Source organism: Panthera uncia, chromosome A2 (genome assembly GCF_023721935.1).
Source record: "Panthera uncia isolate 11264 chromosome A2, Puncia_PCG_1.0, whole genome shotgun sequence".
Taxonomy (NCBI): domain Eukaryota; kingdom Metazoa; phylum Chordata; class Mammalia; order Carnivora; family Felidae; genus Panthera; species Panthera uncia.
Genome location: NC_064816.1, coordinates 23,377,857 through 23,400,844, shown reverse-complemented (window position 1 = coordinate 23,400,844; position 22,988 = coordinate 23,377,857). Strand labels below are relative to the sequence as shown.

At 38.9% G+C, this 22,988-nt stretch overlaps 2 protein-coding genes across 2 annotated transcripts in view; one reads left to right on the top strand and one right to left on the bottom strand.

Moving 5' to 3' along the window:
- The window catches only part of ERC2 (ELKS/RAB6-interacting/CAST family member 2), a 728,571-nt gene that overhangs the window by 167,569 nt on the left and 538,014 nt on the right, over positions 1-22,988 (top strand). The gene's annotated exons all lie outside the window — the stretch shown is intronic.
- LOC125929494 (small ubiquitin-related modifier 1-like) lies at positions 6,697-7,187 on the bottom strand. The gene has a single exon (XM_049640743.1). The coding sequence runs from the start codon at positions 6,976-6,978 to the stop codon at positions 6,697-6,699; it is 282 nt and encodes a 93-aa protein (XP_049496700.1). The 5' UTR covers positions 6,979-7,187.

Genomic DNA, 22,988 nt, shown 5'->3' with positions numbered 1-22,988 from the left:
GAGAGCTGCTTCACATTTCCCAGCAGCCTCTTTAATCTGTTGTTATTCAGGTAATTTTCTTTTGTTCTTTTGAATTTCCTATCCTGCCATCATCCTCCTTAATCATCCCACATCAACAGATTGTCACTGTTGGTAGTTCTGTCTGAGATTCATTGGTTGCCCAGCACCTTGCTTTCACTGAGTGCAAGATGTGTGCCAGATACTGTGCTGGGTGGTGGGATGATGTGGCCACAGCCTTTTTAGTCTTACAGTAGGGACTTGAAGAGTAGTAATACCAAACATGGTCTACAAAACCTGCAAAGAATGATCAATTTCCATTAAGTGTTAGGAACCCCTATAGGAAGTGGCATTTGAAAGGGACAGATGTCAGGAGATGAAATGGGATGGGGTAGCAAGTCAAGCAAAAGCTCAAGGGTAGGAACACACAGGGAAAGTTCAGAGGGCAGTGAGTTGTGTAATTTGGCCAGGACATAGCAAAGGCACGGAGGATCAGAGACAGTTTGGGATGAGAGGTAGGTGAGGCTTCCCTAGTCTTTACTGACTGCCCACCAGGCACTGTAGATACAACCGTTCATAAATAGACATTGTTGATTCTCTTTTTTTTTTTTTAACGTTTATTTATTTTTTTGAGACAGAGAGGCAGAGCATGAACAGGGGAGGGGCAGAGAGAGAGGGAGACACAGAATCTGAAACAGGCTCCAGGCTCCGAGCTGTCAGCACAGAGCCCGACGCGGGGCTCGAACTCATGGACCGTGAGATCATGACCTGAGCCGAAGTCGGACGCTTAACCGACCGAGCCACCCAGGTGCCCCGACATTGTTGATTCTTATGGAAAACAACAGGTTGCACAGTTAAATCATTTCATTTACTAAAAAAGGCAGGGAGTATTTAACAGAGTTTCTTAACTTAGAGGAGGCAAAGAAGGCCTCTCTGGATCAGTGGCGTATAAGCTGAGACTTGAAGGATCAAAAGAAATTCAAGGAGGGGGTGGGGAAGGAAGGGTGGGAATGAATTGGAGGCAAATAGCATAGTTTAGTCAAGTCTGGAGGCAACAGGGAGCTGAGTCCATAGCATAGGAACCAAGGAAAGTCTAGAGCTGTGCTGTCCAATGTGGTAGCCATAGTTAGATGTTACTTTGAGCATTTGAAATGTGGCTATTGCAATCAAGGGACTGAGTTAACCTCCCCATGCTGGTCTAGAATACCTATAACAGAGGGAGACAAGTTTTCATGGGACTGAAGAGGACCATTGGAGAGTGAGTTTGTGAAATATGGTAAACTATGGTGAGCAGTCAAGACTTTATTCTAGAATGGTAGAGAACCACTAAAAGATCTTATGAAGGGGTGAGCCATAATCAGATTGGCATTCTGCAGTTGGCCTGTGAATAGGATGCTACTGCTGGATTTGAGCAAGGAGGGGGTAGTCATAAAGTTGTACCTAAGGAGGATTGATCTGGAGTAGGGTATGGAATAGACTGGACAGGGGATGGAGGGAGGTGGAGAGGTCAGAGGGAGTAGAGGTAGAGCATAGTGGTTTATAATGCAGGCTCTGGAGTCTGATTGCCAGAGCCAAATTCTGGGTTGGCCATCTTCAATTTGCTTGGAGGAAGGATGTTTCAACTTTGTGAGCAGTGCTTGGTCCTGGAACTGGCCTGACTTACGCAGCTACAGGACAAGTGGAAGGGGGGTTATTTGAGCTTGCAATCACAGTCTCTGGGGGCCATTGTGAGTTGCCATTCTGGGAGTGGGGCACAGGGACTATGTTCTCATGTTTTTTGTTTCACTTGGTACAGAAATTAAGGTCCCTTGATGACATCTCATTCAATCTTCTTTGACCTTATTTGGTAAGCTTTTCACTAAACTTTTATGGAAAGTCTGTTATTCTCATCTGCTTCCCATAAGAAAGTGTTTGGCAGTGGCAGCGAGTCCCAAGACTTACTGGAGAGGAGTGGTTTCCTGAAGGTCCCCCACAACATTCTCCTAGAACTTGCTTTCCCCAGTTGCAGACCAAGCAGACTGATGGAGCAAATTTGCTTTCTCTTTGGAGCATTCTGAGAGGTGTGGCTAGGAAGGTGGAATGAGAATTGGAGCAGGCAGCATATGTGGAAATTAACACTGTAGTTGCAAAAAACCCTAGCTAGCACGATTAGAAAAGGAGGCATTACTGAAAGGACAGCTTGTGGAATCCAAGTGCTGGATACAGTAGTCCTGAGGAAGAGCTGGAGAGCGGAACCCTAGGATTGCCAGGGTGTTTCAGTTCTTCTGACTACGGGCATTACCTGTGCTGCATCTTGCTCCATGTGGTCACCTCAGCCAGCCCTAAGCTCTTGAATTTACCTTTCATAGATCCAGCTGGAACCTGGGAGAGAGCCCAGCTTGGGTCAGTTTTCACCCTTGCTCTAGGCAGGCCTGATTTGCTAGGAATGACCTTGTGAAACAAATATAGCTCCAGGGCCTCCCTTGCCATGATGCTTAGGGCAGGAGTTCTGCTTGGTTGTTGTCAGAATGGTGTTCACTATGGTATCATATATAATAAATATACAATATAAATACATACATAAATATTAATTTCCTAAGCCCTATCTGAGATATTATATCAAAAATTAGTCTAAAACCCACTTTTTCTCCTTATACTTTTACATCCTCAGCCACTCTGGTATAATGCTTATTTACAAGAAAACTCTTGGGGTGCCTGAGTGGCTCAGTCAGTTGGTTGAGCATCTGACTCTTGATTTTGATTCAGGTCATGATCTCATGGCTTTGGGAGATGGAGCCTTGTGTTGGGCTTTGCACTGACAGTGCGTAGCCTGCTTGGGATTCTCTCTCTCCCTTTCTCTCTGTGCCTCCTCACTCTGTTTCTTCTCAGAATAAATAAATAAACTTAAAAGAAAAGAAAACTTGATTTTGCCTTGTTTTTTTTATAATATCAGCTATTTATACATATGAATGGAAGGGTAAAACCTAATTTTATATGATACTTCAATGATATACATCTTTTTGGGGAGGAGGAATTAGAGCGAATGTCTTCCAAGAATTAAAATTCACTGTGTATGAAAGATCACATTTGAGATGATCATGATTTATAGAGTAAAATATAGGTTTAAGGTCCTAAACAGCTACTTGGTGAATGAAAGAGACAGAATTTTTGTGTTGTAACAACTTTGGTAAATATTGTACGTAAAATGAAAATAAATCAAAGTTCAAGTTGTACAAGGTAGAGTTTCTGGTGATTTCTGTGATATATTCCACTTTTATATCTTGAATATCACGTTGAATCAAGAGGCAATAAAAATATAGGTCTCTAGTTTAGTTTATGGTTGGTAAACTACAGCCCATGGGCCAAATCTAGCTTGTCACTTGGGTTTTTAGATAAAGTTTTATCAGAGGACTGGCATGCTGATTTGTTTACATATTGTCTCTGGCCACTTTTACGCTACAATAGCAGAGTTGAATAATTGCAACAAGAGACCATTTATGGCCTGCAAAGCAGAAAATGTGTGTTATCTGGCTCTTTACAGAAAAAGTTTGCTGACCCCTGGTTTAGGTCATCTGAGGCAGTGACTTTTAAAGTGGCACTGAGGGGTCCTAAAACCCTGTGAGACAGGCCGAATCAGCCAAGGGTGATACCTAGCAGGGCAAGCCATCTGGGCCCCTAGTCCTATTTCATCCAGAGTAGTTTGACTCTGTTGGGCTTCTGTGTAAGAAGTGATATGAATAAAGAAAGGATTGTCTTGCTTCAAAAATGCTATCAAAGCTACTGATCTCAAAGCACAGGAAGGCGTTCAGAACAGAGAGAGGGTCTCTCTCAGATTGTCTAATTATCTTATTGTGAACAAAGTGATTGCCTTGGCTTGACATAATGTCTCCAATGTAGAAAAAAAAATCCTTGACAGGAATTTGGATGCTGAGGTGGACCTCTGTAATTACTGACTTGTTGGAAATTGCTTTTCAGTCTCTGGCTGGCTGATTTCCCTTTTTACAGGCAGAGATGCTGAACTTCTTTCTGGGCTGCAGTCAGATTTTAAAAGACTGCTCTGTGACTAGAGTTGATGAAGGGGTGAAGTTCATACTCACAAGGCAATGGCTGAAAGTAAAATGTGCCAAATCCTGGACTTTGGTTCTAATTCTTAAAGCATCAACACATTAATCTGATGCCATGGAAAATGGCCTTTAACATAGCTAATTTCCTCAAGTGTTTCTATTTTTGTAACTTAGGGGAAAATCTAAATGTGAATTGCAAGAGTTACTCAGGGTGAGAAATGGAGCCTTGGGATTGGGCAATAAGGATAAGGCCATTTGGTTTAGTTTAGGTTAAGCCATATAAACTGCAGATGGTTATCAAGCTTGCCATGCCTGATGAAGATTTTAAACTATGATGTATTACGGTATATGATATGCCAAAAGAATTGCAAAGTCTTGCCAATTTATATGGGCAGAGACTTGGGGCATATGTTTGCAAATGAATTTGCAGGGTGTTAGATCAGAAGGGTGGAATTTATTGTTGGAACAAACAGAATTTATACATATGGATGCAGTGACCAGAGGTCATCTAGAAGGGAAAATCTAGAAAGGGTGATGGGGATTGGGTAGCACTTGCTTCATCCCAGAGGCTTTACATATATTATCTCATTTAATCCTCACAGTGTCCCTGTGAGATAGCTATTATTATCCATATTTTACAGATAGGGTAACCATTAATTAAGTACTTCTCAAGGTCATACAGCTAGTAAGTACTTAAGCATATTTGCCCAATGTTTTTCCAGGGGGATGTGATTGGAGTTGGAAAGTGAGTGAGTGTCTGAGAAGAGCTCCCCTGCACCCAGCCCCATTTCATGTGAGGGAAAGGAGAAGCAGATATGGTCTCCTTAGATCCAGAAATCTCTGAATATAATTCAGGAGGAATCTAAAGCAGTGGGGGAACTTAACTTGTTTCCCAGAGCAGGCTGGGGAGACTAGGTGATGTATATTCAACTGGCCTTGTGAGTGGAAAAGTGGCAATGGCTGAAGACAGCCATATAAGACCCAAGCTCCAATGTGGTATGGAAAAAGAAGCAGTGAGGCCCTTAGCTGTCACAGGAAGCTGTGGTAGATGCTGAGAGGGTTGGAAGACTGGGGAGTCATGGGGCAGGGCCAAGAAGGACTCAGAGTGCGTGGATCTTGTTGAAGTCCATGGTGGGTGCTGCAGTCAGCAGTAGTTGACCTCAGAGGTCAACACCCAAATCCAGGTGGCACCAGTTACTCAGACACTATCTGTAGATGGCAAATATGCCCCAGGGGATGCTTTACCATTTAGGAATTTAGGGGTAGATGAGAAGGTGGGGAAAGAAGAGAATCTCAAAAGACTGATGTTTAAGTAGTGGTGACTGAGTTATTTCTAATTGCCAAGGTTATGTTGTTGTACCTTTGTTCTTTACCAGGGGGTTAGAATTAGGAATTTGGAGGCTACAATGAAATTAAGATATAGAGATATAACATTTTTTGGTACATCAAATATAAAGTTATATTTTGCATATTTCTCTTAATTGCTGATAATTTTTAACCAGAATCAGCTAAATTAATTATGCTATTTTTTTCACATTAGTGACTAATAGTTTGAATATGAATGGTTTGAAACCATGTTCATGTATATTATTTCACTTAATTTGGGAGGCATGTACAATTGTTTAATATTATGAGGCAGGGTACCATTATTATTTTTTACAAATGTTTTATTTATTTTAATGAGGCTGGTACAGACAATGTCCATTTAAAACACATATCCCAGGTCAAAAAGTACAAATAAAATAAAAAAGAGTAGTGTTCTGTTGAATACACTTCTGCATGAATAACTTTATTAATTGTTAATGAAAATTAGAACATTTCTGAGATCTTCTTAAAAAAATTTTTTTAAAAAATGTTTTATTTATTTTTGAGTGGAGTAGAGGGGGGGCAGAGAAAGAGGGAGACACAGAATCCGAAGCAGGCTCCAGGCTCCGAGCTGTCAGCACAGAGCCCAGTGCGGATCTCAAACTCATGAACTGTGAGATCATGACCCGAGTCGAAGTCAGACACTTAACCAACTGAGCCACCCAGGCACCCCTCTGAGATCTTCTAATAAGACTTTTCTTGTATCTTAAAACACTTTCTTTTCAGTGAAACCATCTTTGAGTTAGTCATTACCCTCACCATCTCTGTCATCTTGATGCCAGCATGGTATTTCTCTTCTTTTGGTCCAGACCCTCAAATTTTAAAAGTAGCTTCAAGTTAAGGAAAGGTCATTTTTCCACAGTTCAGTTCTCTGAAAAACTTTCATCTCCCACTGAAAATCATAGTCCAGGAGTGAAGCAATCACAAGTTAGAACTTCAGGGCCAACTGGAAAGTCGTTGTGAACACTCGCATTGGTCAATCTTATTTATCATAAGACTGAAAAAGTACAGCCTGGGAAAAGTGGGCCCTCTATGCATGCACGTAATTTTTAAAAAGGAGAGGGCTATATGAAGGGGGCTGAGGTTTGATCACCAAAAATCAGCACAATGAAAACAGGTGGTAATGAATAATGGGCACTAGAATTCAAATTAGCAGATGTTTTAAAGAGATGGGGTGCCAGTTTTCAATTTCATTTTGAACACCACGTTACAAAAGAACTAATTTTAAAAATAGAAAAGGATTGAGGGTAAAGAAAAAAAAAGAAGAATATATAAATCATTGAATCATTGATCATTGTTCCTGATAAACTTCAATCACATCTTCCTCCATTCCAATTTCTTTTGGAGTGTAATTATCAGCACTTCTCTGATCTTCAAAGAGAAACCTGAGTGAATTCATTGGAACACTCTGTCTTTGGCAGTATGATGTTTTGAGTTTATTGAGGTGTGTTGTCATTTTCACTTTGAACTGAATCTCACTGCTATCCTGTCCAATGACTTTCGGTTTAATGTGTTCTCCTACCTTCTTATCCCACAAGTCCTCAGTTGAAGGTTTTGCCTCCTGGTCAGACATGGTGATGGTGGCTTCATCCAGGGTCTCCGTACAGTAGCGCCCTCAGGTAGGCAGAACCTCGCTCCAGGGTTTACAAATCCATCCCTCTTCCCCACCGCACAATACCGCGGCTCTGCAAGGTACCATTATTATCCCACATTTTACAGTTAAGGAAACCGAGGCTCAGAGTAATTAGCTTACTTGGCCAAGGTCACACAACTGGTCAATGAATGATGCTGAAATTATTGATTCAACATCCATTTTGAATTATCAGAACCTGGCATGGGACCTGACACGTAATAAGAGCACAATAGATATTTGAATGAATGAATGATGGCTCAATTGTGTGGCAGTGTCAGTAGGCTAGTTGGTAGGTTGGGAATCCTGTTGTGAGCAAGGTAAGGAAAGAAAAATTAATCAGAGCTGGATCCTCCTCTAGGTGAATTAGCTGTCCCTGATGTGCTATGCATTCTAATTTACAGCTAAGCCTTTGGAAATACTCGTGGGTCCTGTCAGAAAATACATGGAAAGCAAAAGAGTTTTAGAAGTGAAAAAAAAATGTTTTGTGGTTTAGAGACTCCTGAGGAAAGTTAATTCTTGGGCTGAGTATAGTATGGGGGGAGTATGTCAAGGGCCAAGAAAGTATTTCATATCAGTTCATGCCTCTTAGAGTTGCTTTACAACATCTCATCATGTTGCTGTAATCCATGAGCAGAATAAAAGTGGACAGCCTTCCAGGGCAGATGTAAAGAAATTATAGCTAGTTCTCTAGTGCAAAGTAGTGCCAATTTCAAGTTTGGGTACCAGGCCTCTCCCAACCTGTCCAGCCTGACAGTACTTTTGTTTATTTCCACTTTGTATGTGGCTTTCTGTTAATCTGATTAAAATACCAGTTCTGTGTATAGGTGTTATGTTTCTGGTTAGCACTTTGAGGTTGGGGTCCTAATTGAGAGCTTTTTTTTCACCTTCTGGAAGTACAAGTCCTTTTGAAAACTTATGGTTTTGGAGTTTTGGGACTCTTTAGAATTTGGTTTTCATGTACGGGAGGAGGTTCTTTACATTAAAGTCTGAGTGTGTGTGCAAACAAGTGAGCATTTCCTGAACCTTCCAAATGCTGTGCATGTTTGACCTGGACTATACTGAGAGTGGTCTGCACACCTATGCTTAATCTCTCACGCCTCCCATTTATAACTGAGGGATCTGAGTCTCATATTTGGTGTAAATTATTAGGACAACCACATTGGGGGAAAAGTTTGTCAACGTAAATGAGTCTTACCCTTTGATTCTGTAATCAAATACCTGGATACCTCTGGAATCTATCCTTTAGAGATAATTTTTAGTGCAGAAAAAGAAGTTTTATGCCCAAAGGTTGGCATAAACTGAGAGCAATTTCCCCTTTTTTAAAATAAAAGTTTTTTTTAAATAAGAGAAAACTTTTAAATAAGATAAAACTTAATAGTTTCCAAATATAAAACTAGCAATGATGTTATATAACCACCAAAATGATTTAAAAAGTACCAAACAAGGTACTTTATTACTTACGATTAATCTTCATTCAAGTTATTATTATCCCATTATTTCAGTCTTGAGGGAAGGGAATAGGCTGTGGAGTTAGAGCTTGTGAACACATAATTCCTTCTTAGAGTAACCAGCTTGTAAGGTACAGCTGTGACAAACACTGAAACTGGTGAACAGAGTACTCAGAAAGAAGCCATGAGGCTGACACTTCATAGGTTCCTTGGGATGCCCATAAACACAGCACCCATAATTATTTTTTGTTGTTGAAATAAAAAAAATTTTTTTAGAAATCTTTATTTATTTTTGAGAGAGAGAGAGAGAGAGAGAGAGAGAAAGAGAGAGAGAGAGAGAGAGAGAGAGAGAGAGAGAGAGAATGAGCAGGGGAGGGGCAGAGAGAGAGGGAGACACAGAATCCAAAGCAGGCTCCAGGCTCTGAGCTGTCAGCACAGAGCCTGACACAGGGCTTGAACCCATGAACTGCAAGATCATGACCTGAGCAGAAGTTGGATGCTTAACCGACTGAGCCACCCAGGCGCCCCTGTTGTTGAAATTTTAAATTTATTTACAAATGAAAATATATTTTAGTTATTTCAGGATAATTTGTAGCAAAAAGCCTTGGAAGATGCTTTTGTAATTCTGTTGCTATTATCCTATATAATATTTGCTATATTTGGGGGATGGGAGGTTTGTAAGGCCTGCCTTTCTTTGAGCTTATTTTTTTTAGCCTATAATTCTTTCGATCCCCACTATCACTACTAGGTATTATGACTGTCCTTCAGGCTTACATTCAAATGAGACATATATGGGAGACATCAGACATAACTTTTACACACTCTTAAATTGTTTCTGAAAAAATATATCTTTAAAAATTATAAAATTTATAGAAATGAACTACCACCCATGTTGATATATAACATTAAGATCAATCCAAAGCCTGATTTAAAAAATAATAACCATCAGAACGTGAAAGGAGAACATTCTTTTAGGTTTTTAAGTCAATGTATAATATTGTCTAAGTGCAATAGGGTATCATTCCAGACTGGTAGGTGCTTAAAATGAAACTTTCAGACCTTCCACAATAGAGTTTTAATGCTAGAGTAGAAGGGCAGAGGAAAGTATCCTGTAGCCCACCTCCTTTAGGTTACTTCTGCTCACCCCTCAGGTTACAAAGACAGACCTGTAGGCTTGCCAGACTATAGGCAATACTGGGAACCAGGACGAGTCACTTAAATAGCTGGAAACCTCATGCGTAAACTGTGGAGGCAGGAGTTGGATTAGATCAGCATTTCCTAAACATTGTTTTGAGAAATTCCAGTGTTCTGTGAGGAGTTCAGAGGCATCCACAAGTAAAGAGTTTCCCTGATCAAATATATGTGAGAAATGCCATATCCCTCTTTGGAGATTCCCAGTGTATGTGAGTGAGCATATTCTAGGCTGTGAGATATTCTGTAGTAAAGACATACTGTCCAGTGTTTCACCCAGCATTACTTAAATGTATTTGATGACAGAATCCTGTTAACAAGGAACATATTTTGGGAAACACTGAACTAAGTTTTTTTCCAAGCTCCAAGATTCTGGGATTTTAAACATGCCATCCAAAGGTTGCTTAGCAACATGACAGCCACCTGATTTTCCCACTAGATGGCACCCTTGAATGAGATTTACTTTTTATTTTTGACTTGTTTCTCTTTAGACCTTTTTGGACATCGTTTTCCCTATGTACCAGGAGAGTGCAGATCAGATATGAAATTGATGTTAAAGCCATTATGGTAACATTTTACAAGTTATTTAAAATAAAACAGTGTGTCAACTGTAGGGATAAATAACAACTGAGACTGAAATACGATTTTTTTCTCACTGGAGCAAATAACTTTGTAAAAAAATATGATTTGAACAATACTGATATGTCTTATTTTTCACATTTTAAATCAGACTTTAGCCAGACATAGTTTAGTTGAACATTTGCATTGTTTTACTGATCAACTTGAAATGTTGATCTGTGAGGCTGCCAGGGAATCTAGTGGCAGTTGGGAACTTTCTTTAGTTTCTATGATGGGTAAAAAAAAAAGTGTCTTCAGCTGTAACACATGTGTATATTTTGTTAGAGATCACTGAAATATTATTGTGTTTAGGTGGCAGTTCATCGTCAGAAGGTCTGACTCTCTAGGCAGGCTGTGGTAAGTGGTCTCTTAAAGTCTCCTTCATGTTCTAATAAATTTTTGATTGGTTCTTTATTAAGAATAATTTGCTATTAGGCATTAAGATTTTGCTGGTCTGTGGGTTAGTCAGTCTGTCTTTCACTGGGTCTCACTGTTGTAAGCTTAAGCACATTAGCATCCCCCCCCCCCACCCCTTCCCTGGAGTTCATGGAATTTCACACGTTGGTTTAAGTGTGCCCAGGAGTTTTGGAAAATGAAGGCAACTTTACTTAGGAATAGTCATGCTTCAAGTTTGTTCAACTGAAGGATGTTTACCTATTAGAAATGTGTGCCTTTTTAATGATGGAAAGGGAGCTTTTAAAAGTATAATGAGGAGGCTTCCTGAACAGCTTCCTGAATTACCTGAAATATGTGTGTATATTTGGGGTGGAGGTGACAAGCCAAATTCTGTGACTGGAGTCTCATCTCTCTCTTTCAACGCAACCTTTTGAAGGTGGACTCTTTGTAAGTCCTCTTAGGTCTTATTCCAGTGAAAGATTCTTTCTGAACCCCAAATAGCACCCTGAGGACATTAAAATTCTTATACTTCCTAAAGGTAAGTTGTCTGAATTGTGATTTTCTTAGCATTACTATCAGATTTGCTACCATCTCTCGCTTCATGTTTTGTGTTTTCTCTTAGCTTTTTCCTCTACAACATTCAGCATGGCACAGGCCCTAGTTTTGAAGTTATCTTTGGGCCTTGGATTTTTAGCATAGTTTGTGTGTTGCACTCTTATTTTGTTAGAGCATTTGTTTGAGAAATTTGATGCAGATTTTGTGAGTGTGGTTTATAATGGAAATGTCAGTTAAAACACATAATGATAACCTAGTCAGTATGTATTGAGTGCTTATTGCTCCAGGCACTGTGCCAAGCATGTTACATGTATTAGCTCATTTAATCTTCATAGCAACCTGAAGGGGATAGATGTTCTTTCTATGGCATTTTCAGATGAAAATGGGGGATAGATGCTCTTTCTATGGCATTTTTTCACATCTTATGTTTTACCACCACATGAAAGATATGAAATATTCTTGTCCAAATATTTTGTGGAATGTGCATAGGGATCTTTGTAAGGTTGAGACAGGCTGGGCCAAGTGGCTACAAGGTAGGAAGAAATCTCCTGATAATGAGAATTCAACTCCCAAGTTTGTTCTCAGCTCTAGACACCAAGATTTCTTGGCCTGATGGCTTCATATTCAAATATGTTTGGCCATGTTTCTCAAAACACTGAGTTACTATACTTTGCATTAACAGTGCTTGGCTTTGTCTTTTATGCAGAAAGCCCCTCCAGGCCTCTGTAATGTGCTAAAAAAGATCTTGTCTAAAACTCATGAAAATAAATAACATAAAACTGTTCTGAATAAATTTGAGTTAAGTGAACAGAACCCTTTTCTGTGTATGTGTATTGCGTACATACAGTTGTGTGCTCCCGTGAACACATGTTCTGTCGTTGAGCCTAGGACCAATATCCTCCATAGTGAAGGACATCTCATAATTTCCATTATAAATTATTTTAGGGTTTATAACTAATACTGTAAAAAATTCAGCCATGCCTGGAACTTATTTTATTGTGTTTGCAGGTTAGTTATTGCAAGGGAGCATGTAGATGAGAATATATCTTTGTCTTAGCAGTTGGAGGTGGTACAAATATTTTTGTAATTGTTGTAATGGATGGGAGGGATTTCGTAAGTAGATTAGGGACCTCAAAGATTCAAGTGGCAAAGAGCAACACGTCAGTTGGATTCTGGATGCCTGAAGGGCAAATACGAAGTTTGATCTTTAACTTGCATGCTAATTATAAATGAGAGGCTACCCAGTATAGCATTGAATTCTGTGAATCTCTTTTTAAAGAAATTAATTGGCAGGAACGAGTGCATTCTTAGAGGCATGTAAGTTTATTTTTATCATTAAGACTAAGACTCAACTCAAAAGTCAACTCTTCTGGAAAGCCTGCAATAGTTTCTAAAATGTACCGAGCACTTTCAGGCAGCATGCTAAGCTCTTTACACGAGTTTTCTCATTTATTCAACTGAACATCTTTATTTTACAGATGAAGAAGCCAAAGATCAGAGACAAAGTATACCAGTAGGAGCTGGTATAAGGGCTGATAGACATGGGGTGCAAGAGCCTACAGTCTGCACGCATTGTGCCTAGTGTTTTCTGATTCCCTCTTTGCACTGACATTCCTTTAATCCAGTTAGTTGTTCTCAGCCCTGGGGCTTATTAGAACAAGCCAACGAACTTAAAAATGCAGACATGCAAGTCCACTCAGATCAATTAAATCAAAATCACTGGAAATGAGGCCCAGATGATTTTGCAGAGAACCACCCCCCCCCCTTTATTTGTGATCAGCTTTAATAGTTGTGAGGTCAATTATTTCTCATGTAAAAGTTTAATTGACCCATAACCCATTTATTTAAAATTTGTACCCGTTTGTATGGGCTGAGCAAAAGTTTGTCTTTGCAAAGGATTTGCTAAGTGAATTAATAGATGATAGTGGAGCATAAAGGAAATGTTTATCCTATTAAAGAGCACAAACCGCTTTCATGTGTAATCAAAAACTGTATTCATTATAAACAAATTGATAGGTGAATTTCAAGTCATTTTAATATCTGTTAAGTAAATTTCCTAAGTACTCTTCATCTACTACATTTTATTAACCTGATTGATTACTTGCTTTAAAAAATGTTTTTAAGAAAATATTCTGTCATTCTAACTTTTGACATAGTCAACTTGAGATTTTCTCACCTTTAGTTGAAATTAGTTTTTGCTGTGTGATGTGCTATAATGTCACTTTGTAGCTGGGTGTTTTGCCTCAACCATGAGGTTTCAAATTTCTTAAAGCAAGGATCTCATCTCTAATTTTTTTAAAAGTACTTATGCCTATGTTTTAGTGCTCTGCACTTTGTACGTGCTCTATGAGTGCATACTTTTGAGCAAAGTAGTGCCTGCTTGGGGAAAATAAAACTTCAGTTGAGGAAAATGTAGAGCTCACATTCATCCTGTAGATCAGATAGCTGGTCATACTCATATGGGTTGTTTATGATCCACGTGCATGAGATTGGTCTATGTCCGAGCCATACCAGGTGTCACTGAATTTTATTCCTGGGAAGATGCAAGAGCTCCTGCTGTGCGAATGATATATCCTTAAATGTGTGATGGTTCCTGGATGGCTCTGGGTCACAAAATACAGAAGATGGAGAGAGACTGTACCCAGTCTACTCCTGTCAATTTTATGCATTTCTAGAAAGGCAAAACAGTGCAGTAGTTTAGAGCTAAGGGTCTGATGTCAGTGGACTCAGGTTCGATAAAAAGTTCTACCACTCAATAATAGTGTGGCCCCAGACAAGCCACTTATCTTCTCTGAGTATTTCCTTATCTTTAAAATGGGGTATTGTGAAGATTGAGTGAGTTAACTTATAAACATGATTGGTGTAGTGGATGGTAAATTGTAAACCTGCATACATATTACCTCTTAGTGTTAATATAAAATGAAAATAATAAATTATTTAGAGCAGTGGTTATTAACAGGGGATGATTCTGCCTCCCAGGAGACATTTGGCAATGACTGGAGACAGTTTTGGTTATCACAGTGTGTGTGTGTGTGCGCGTGTGCATGTGTGTGCTTTACTGTACTGGCATCTAGTGGGTAGAGGCCAGGGATGCTGCTAAACATTCTGCAATACACAGGGCAGTCCCCCCACAACACAGAATTATTTGACCTCCAGCGTCAATAGTGTCAAGGTTGGGAAACCCTAATATAGAGCCTAATAAGCACAAGTAAGTGATTTATATTAGCCAAAAAAAGTTGAAATATTAAATTACCCTGGTATATTAAAGGAAGGCAATTCATGAAGATAAATAATCTCATTTAAGAATCTAGGGAATAGATTTACTGTGATGACCAGGGAAGAAAGGTCACTCAGGAAAGGTAAGGGAAGTTTGCTTTTAGGAAATAGGACATAAGACAGTGATGAAATAAGCTTGAGAAAGCCATGAGGATGCTATTTAGGGATTAAGCTGCTAAAAGGCTTGTTCTTTCTGCCACTTCTGGAGCTGTCTTGTAAAGAAGCATGCAGGTAATGGAGGAACTGTTTTACTTTTAAAATAAAACTAAAGGTAACGTGTTCATTAACACACATGAGCACACACACATGAATATATGGCTGGCAGATTATGTAGAGTATTAAATTAAGATAATTTGGAAATAACCTCTAATTCATAGCCAGCAGTACATTGGTTGTGTGCTCACATATACTGGGTCTCTTCTGTATATCTCAAAATGATCAAATTCAAACAAGAATGAGTAGTGGCATTCTTCTTGTGAGTTGAACTCACATTCTACTATGTACTTTGCTATGAATACAATTGGTTTTGAAGACTAGTTTTAGTGTTAGAATGATCTCTAGTGCCCTAGAACATATATAGAAATTATAATGAACTTAAATAAATATACATTTATTTATTATATAAAGATTTAAAAATATTATATTTATAAAAATAGAATCCTACCTCTTTGACCTGGCATCCCCAGGTTCTTCACAGTGGTCTCCAAACTATCTGTTGGGCTTTGTCTCCCACCATATTTTTCACCCTACACTCTGCTCTCCTTAAACCCAGTGATGATAATATGAAATCACCTTTAGAATTGTTTTTGCTTCTAAAGAGAACTTGTTTTGCTCTCAGATATATCACTTAGCACAGAATAGGCACTCAATAAATTTGATTAATACATAATAATGGCTCTCTTTGTAGACCAAACACAGACATATTAGGTATTGTGCCTCCTGATCTTTGTGCCTTTATTCCTCCCTTATCCCAAAAGATTTTCTTATGGAAATATTATCTTCTCCTTTAAAATTTACTAAAAAATCTTCTTCACAAGATCTTCTCTTATTTCTTTTTCAACCCCAGTTCTATCAGAATTAACCTCTCCCTCTTGAGAGACCCAAAGGACTGTGTTCTTCTCCATTTGCCTTGTGTTGGATCTGGTCAAAGCAAAGCCCTTGTCCCCTGTATTGTATACAGCTCCAGGTAAGAAGCCATGACTGTACATTCTTCTATCTGCTACAGGGTTTTTGTACAAAGTACCCAAGTCCTGATTGAATAGCTCAGTGGGTCTTCCCATGGTCATCACCCTGAGGTTCTCTTTGCTATCATGCTATTTACAACATGTTTACTTTGAAATAAGTCTAAGGAGATGAAGTCGCCATAGACTTTTAGCTCCCTGAGGGCAGGGCCTGTGTGTAATTCTATTTGGTGACTCTTTATCTAGAGTAGCATGGAGAGCATGCTCAATAGATTTCTGGGAAATGATTGATGCCTTGAATTACTGTTAGGTGGTTAGTGCCACTTTGTCAAGTATTTTTATGTGAAAGGCAATTGATGGTCCTCAAAGTGTCTGTTTAATGAACTTAATCAGGGAGATAAATGGATTTACTCTATCAGTCATATAGCTACTATGGGACTGATTTATAGACTAGATCTTAACTTGTAAAAAAAAAGGGTAAAGTGGAGGGCAAAGAGCTTCCTCTAGAAATGGAAATTAGCCTTTAGAAGACCTTTCAGCTCAATTTAGAGGTATGCTGCTCTTAGATTTCTAAAATCTCTGCCACTAAGCATACATTAATTGCTTTTCACTTGGTGCCAGAGGCACTGGGAGAGTAAGACCAGTTTATAATATAGCCCCTGTCCTCTGGTGCCTTATGCCGTAGTAGTGCATGGCTAAGCAAACTTTTTCTTAAAGGGCCATTTGATAAAGATTATAGGCTTTGCAGGCCATTCAGTCTTTTGCAGTTATTCAATTCTGCCATTGTAGTGTTGTTGTAGCACCCGTAGACAGTACATAAATAAGTGAACATGACTGTGTTCAAATAAAACTTTATTAGCAAAACTGGTTTAGCCTGGTTTAGCCTGTGTGTCACAGTTTGCTGACTCCTGCTCTAGAGTTTGGGTAAATGTGTATGTATGTGGGTATGTGTATGCATATAAAACTAATTGTTAAAGTGTGTGCTTTTTACTGTTAACATTGTAGAAACTGAGGTGAGCCCTTTGGACGATCTGAGTTTGAGAAGTGGGTCCCCAAGCTGAGATGACCAAGAGAGAGTTAGAGATACGAGTTTGGAGCTCAGACACACAGTCAGGAAGTAGAGACACTGTAGTGAGTGTGCAGCATGGCCAATGGATGAAATGGATGAAATCTGAGGTATAAAGCCAGAAGATTCCTCTAGACAAGCACTGCCCATACTGCCTGCAGCAACATTCTGGGACCAGCTCACACCATGTCCAATTAGTCCCCGAAATTAAGTTCTATGAAATGTGTAAAATGTGAAATAAATAAAAGGGTAGAGAAAATAAACATTATTTGACTCACATGGAAAAAAAAAAAAAAAAAAAAAAAGAAACTGAGGTGAGCGAGAAGGCTGGGCCAGAGTAGTGGACAGGGGAGGCTTGATGAAGGATTGTCTGTCTCTGTGATCACATGTTTAGAACTGTTCTTCATTTCACTTTCCTATCAAGAAAGTTGTTTGTGAAGTTACTCATTTTTTTCATGTGTTTTATAAATATCTGCTAAGTGGTCATTATATAGAAATGTTCATTCTGACTTTTTTAAGAGTTGGATGTGTTTTCCATATTTCAATGACTTGTTTTACACATTTTAGCATCTCTGAAATTGGGATGTATCTCCCAGTTGATGGTGTTATTATATGATTTTCCTTTCTCTGAGGATATAAATTAAGATATACCTTACAACTGTTGGGGGTTAGATTCAGAAGAAATATGGTAGCTGTTGTAGCACTGCCTTCAGTGTTTTCTAAAACAGGGCCACTTGTTTTAGATATTTTGGTTTTTACTTTTACATCTACTCAGCAACCTGTTAGACACAAAGATTCTAAGAACATTTTAAGTAAAGATTGGAAATGCTTTTTTTTTTTAACTAATACTTTAATTCCTAAAAGAGACTGGTTACTTTACATGTCTCATTTAATGTTCTGTTAAATAAACTTCTTATGTCAAAGCACAGCTTTTCCTGTGCTCTTTGATAATTTTGACTTTGATAATTTTTCCTTCATAAAGGTAAAATATGAACAACAATTTCAGAAATACCATTCTGTGGTCTAGTGAGTAACCTGGTCATAGCCCACTGTGTCTATTACCTGTAACATTCCCTTTATTAGAAGCACAGAATTTGAGAACAGGTGTTGCAATATATATGTGTTTTCCCCAATTTATCTCATTTTTACTTCATTGCTTTTGGATTCTTTAAAACTATGAAGTTCTTTATGCAGGACTGGCCTAATTAGGAGAGCTTGGGAAGGTTTGTAAAAGGTTTAATGTTCCCCCTCTTTCCTGTCTGTGTAAATCAATTAAAATGGACTATGAAGAAACTCACACTCAAATCATGTGTAACTCTGGATTTTACTGCTATGTGCTTGTTTTCTACATTCGAAGAGGAGGTTCCACTTAACTGTATTTATGATTTACGGTAGCCAGAGATACATTTCAACCAGTTTCGTGATATACAGGAACATGACATAACATAGAAACATTATTTATGCCCCCTATCAGAACAGGAAAACTGTTTCTTATACTGTGCTTATAGTTTAGGCAGTGTTCATAGTAAGCACATCTGTCTTTGTAATTAGTGTAAAAAAATCAGTAAAAATTAAAATTCAGATTAGTATTTCACTACTGACATCTCTAAGTATTTCTAAGTTAATCCTCCTCAGTAATAATAGTAAATACTCTTCAGTGTTTGTAGTCTTTGGCTCCTTTAGGCATGGCTTTTGTTTATTTGTCTTCTTTAAAGTTTTTGTTTGATTGCTAAGTCTTGAAGTAATCTCTACATAGTTTTTTCTTCTTGTGTATTTTAGAAAAGGTCTTCAGTGCAAAAAGGTGGTTAAATATTAATTGCCAATTGGTCATTAGAGAGAGATAAACTGTGATTCTTATACCACATGGAGAATTTTACAGTGTGGTATTTGTGGTATTGTATGTGTGTGTGTGTATTCCAAGGCATTTCAAACTGTAGTTTTACTTAATGACATTCTTATTATAGGGTGTGCAACCTGAGAGGTAGGAAAGGGTAAGCCAGAAGCTACAATTCATTCAAAGATTTCTTCTTGAAATAACTCTGGAAAAATAAATTTTATTATTTTTTTTCTGACATCTTGAATTGCATTTTTTATCCCGCTTTACCTTTAAGGTACTTAAGTGAAAAGTATAATGACTTTTTAGAGCAGGCCCAAACTGTAGAGCAATTTAGTTGAGTCCTCTTATTTTTAGACAGAAACCAGAGTTAGGCTGCCCCTACCATTTGAGGGGCCAGGGCAAGTACTAATGGAGAGCCACAGACCAAATATCTAAATATGCAAAAGGTCTACTCAAGCTATGCCTGCCTCCTGTCCTGAGGACTGTGGCCTAGTGCCTACAGGTAACAGGGGCCTCAGTCTCTCCAGGGCCTTCCCATGGATCTGCAAGAGCAGGACAGGGTGAGAGTGGACTTAGGTCCAAGACCCCTGAACCCACTGAGCCCCAAGTGAGGATAACCTATTCAAACTGTCCAGGGAGGTGTGTTTCTGCCTCCAGGCCTTACTTGTCTGAATCAGGCCTTCTAGGGATGCCTCTCTTGAGCAAGGGGAAGGAAGGGAACAGAGTTATCTGGGAGACATCTTGTCTTTGGTTTCCAAGGGCAGAGGCTGTGGTTCATCCTCTCATGGTCCATCAACTCAGTATCCTCTGGCCTGGGGGCCAAGTTCAGCTAAGGAGTCTCTCCTATAGGCTTGGGCAGTTACCAAATAAAAAACAAACAAAACTTCCTTATAAGATTGAAACGAAAAGAAACTGCATTTTGGAGTTTGTTCTGTGTGGAGCCCTCTACAGTTTGTGGCCCAAGAAAGGGGCCCCTCTGGCCTAGGTCTAAGAAAAGTCTAAGAAAGGTCAAAGGGTCTGGACATTACACAGCTAACTAGTGGTGCAGGCATTATGATCTTCTTCAGAAACTACAGATTTGTTCTATCTACTTTATGACTTACAAACATACTTGGTTCTGATAAAGTACAAAAAGGGAAAAAAATGGAAAGACAGAAATAATTTCAATAATGTATTATTCACATTATCATTATCCTATCTCAATTTTTCTTTCTCTGTTGGATAAGGAACCCTTAAAAACTCACATATACATCGTGACTTTGAAAGAAAGAAAGGCTATCAAAACACTCTCCTGTGAGAAATTTTCCGTTTCAGAGAATTCAGGTGTGTGAATCACTTCCTTCTGTCCTGTCATAGAAGAAAAAAAAGCAATATGACTTTATATTTCAGCTGAGGAGGCCGGGGTTGGCATTTTCCAGGGAAGATTGCTTATCATGGAGCAGAGCTATATACTGAAATGGATTTCTGCATAGACTTTACAGGAACAGTTTGCAGATGTGGACGGCATTCCCAAGAAAAGATTTTTACAGTGACTGACATCCCCAAAACCTTCCCAGAAAAAGGAAAACGTGTCCTTTCTCAATTTCACGTATGCTTTCTCCTTGATCAAAAGGCTGATTTATCCATGGTGGCACCTGAAAAATAAATTTTTTAACAAGGTTGCTTCACAGTAAAGATGAAAGTACAAGCAAGTATTAGACAGGCCAACTGGAAGGGCTTGAGTGTGGAGGATTTTATATTTCTTCTTGCAATAAACACATGTGGAGTCCAGGAAGGGTGATGCCGTCATCTGGTGGGGTGATGGAGATCCCCACTGACGCTGGAAAAATACCAGGTTAATGAAGTATGAAATGTAGCATTAGGCACAGGCAGGTATTTTGTGAGTTTGGGAGTCTGTTGAGGGGAGTAAAATCTTAAGTCCTGTTGGTCTCAAGGATCTGGGAGAGGTGAGTGGGCAGAAGGGGTTAGGCTGGGGAGTGATAGGTTGGGTTTGTTTTTGCCTCAGATAACTGCACCTGGAGTGAGAGGGCAGTGAGATGGTTCCTCTGTAGGTTTCATATGGTGACTTGCGTTCATGTTTTTACCGACATGTGTGTTGGTTGTTCATTTAACACCTGTAACATATGTCTATTTTTGCATTCATTGGAGGAATTATGCTTGTTTACATATCTGGCTTTACTGTTGGGCTGTGAGCTTTTTAGGACAGTGCTTAGTCATCTGTTTTTTTCCCTATTCCCAAAAGAACTAATGAAACTTTGAAAGTAGTTATTATTTAGAAGAGGTTGGTTGCATGGAATCAGAAAGGCAAAGTCTCCCTCAGTGGAAAGAGTAATATGCTTCTTACCACCAAGGGTAATGCCTCAAATAATAAATAGACTCCAGCACTTGAGAAGCTGTTGGCAAAAGCTTGGCTTTCAGCAGTGTGAGGTCTGAAAAAACTCCCAAAGCATATCATTTTCATAATGCATATTCTTACAAAATGCAAGATGCAAATTCTAAGAAAAATTGAGGATGCCTTCCTCTACAGAGAAGTCACTGTCCTTTAGAGCAGAAAAGCATTAGAGTGCAAAGAGCATTTGCTGTTCCCCTGGAAACGGCTGCTCAGCAGATGGCCTTCACATTTATGGCCTTGATAGTTTCAGGATTGGAAACTATCATCCTGAAATGGAAAGGAAGAAAATTTGATTTTCTGGGCATGTTCTCTTCAAGTGGAGATGGTTTCTCAAGTGTTACTTGGGAGAAAAAAATACGGCAATATTATCTGAAGCTCCAAATTTATATGTGGCCCTCTATTGCTTAGATGTGTGCTAATCAAGGATATTTTTTAGTAAGGAGACATGAAATGTCTCAGGAAAGATTTCTGTAAGGATAAATTCCCACCTTACGTTTCCTTATATATTGTTCTCTATGCCTAGATCACTTTTCCTTCAACTACCTTCAGTCAACTAATGTTGGCACATTTGTCAGATCCCAGCTTTGTGGTCACTTCCACTGGGGAGCCTACTTTGAATTCTTAGATCCTCTGTGGTTCTCGTCTTTAAATAATTTCATCTCATCCTGTAGCAGGGCCTGCAAATTGGTATGCCTATAGGAGCCAAGGATGAAATGGACTGTTGATAGTAGAATCTTCTGTGATGATGGGAGCATCTGTATCTGCCTGGTTTATTATGGTAGCTACTAGCCACATGTGGCTTTTGAGTACAGTGGCTAGTGCAACTGAAGACCTGGACTTTTAGTTTTTATTTAGTTTTTAGTTAATTAAAATGAAAATTTAAATAATTACATGTGGCTAGTGGCTACTATAATAGACTAGCACAGGCAGGTCTATAGAAAAATGAGCAGCATAAATATGATCAGTGAGTTGAATTTGGACTCAGTGTCAAAGATACAGAAAGGAATACTGAGGACTGTGGAAAACCAGAAACCATGTACCTTATCAAAAAAGGACCATTGTTGCTCAGTTCTAACTAATTTTTAAGAAGCATAAGAGAAAATCCTATTCATAAGAGAAAATTTTATTGTGAAATTTCCTTATTTAAAAAAATGTTGGCAACTATCTAAAATTCTTGGTCAGATTTTATTTGTGTGTGGCCATTTTGTGACTTCTGTGATTGCTCCATGGCAAGTATTACTATTACTTGAGAGGAAGTGCTGTCAATACTTGCTGGGACAACATTAACTAGGGCTGACCCAAGCAAACTGGGCACTAGGAGGTTATTGTAGGCTTAAGGTGAGCAAGAGCATGGTAGCCTGGACCGTGTGGCAGCCATGAAGATGACTCCTTGAGAACCTCATTAGAATATACTTTATTTTTTCCTTGGCCCTTTATGTTTATTTGATACTAGACTAAACCTTATATATAAATAATTTCAAACAGGTTCAGTTGTTTCATCCATTGGCCTCTGTAAACAAGCTTGTTTCCACCTCACCTATTTCCTTTATCCTATTGCCACAGAATCCATGGGTCTCACCTCTGAAGACATGCCACATGCAATCAGGCCACACAAGTGGCAACAAAGGTATATGCCATGGAACTCGACATCCTGGTTTGTCTGGGTTGAAGCTGTGATTTCTTAAGCCTATGTTTTAAGCTTTCATTGCCTTTCCTACTGATATTGGAGAATGTTAAGCAGTTTGCTGGTTTCTGGCAGTGATTTCCCATAGGCAGTGCATACAGCCTCACCTAGAGATCCTCCCCCGACTCCTGCCTAGTACCTGATTATGGGGAAGGAGTAAGAATATTTGCCAACAAACATGTAATTTCTGTTGCTACCTGTTCTACCATTTTGTGTGAACCTCAGGAAGAAAGTTTTCATACTTGATATCTGATATTACTATATTTATATTTACATTTTGCATTCTGACAATGATGTTCTGGTTCC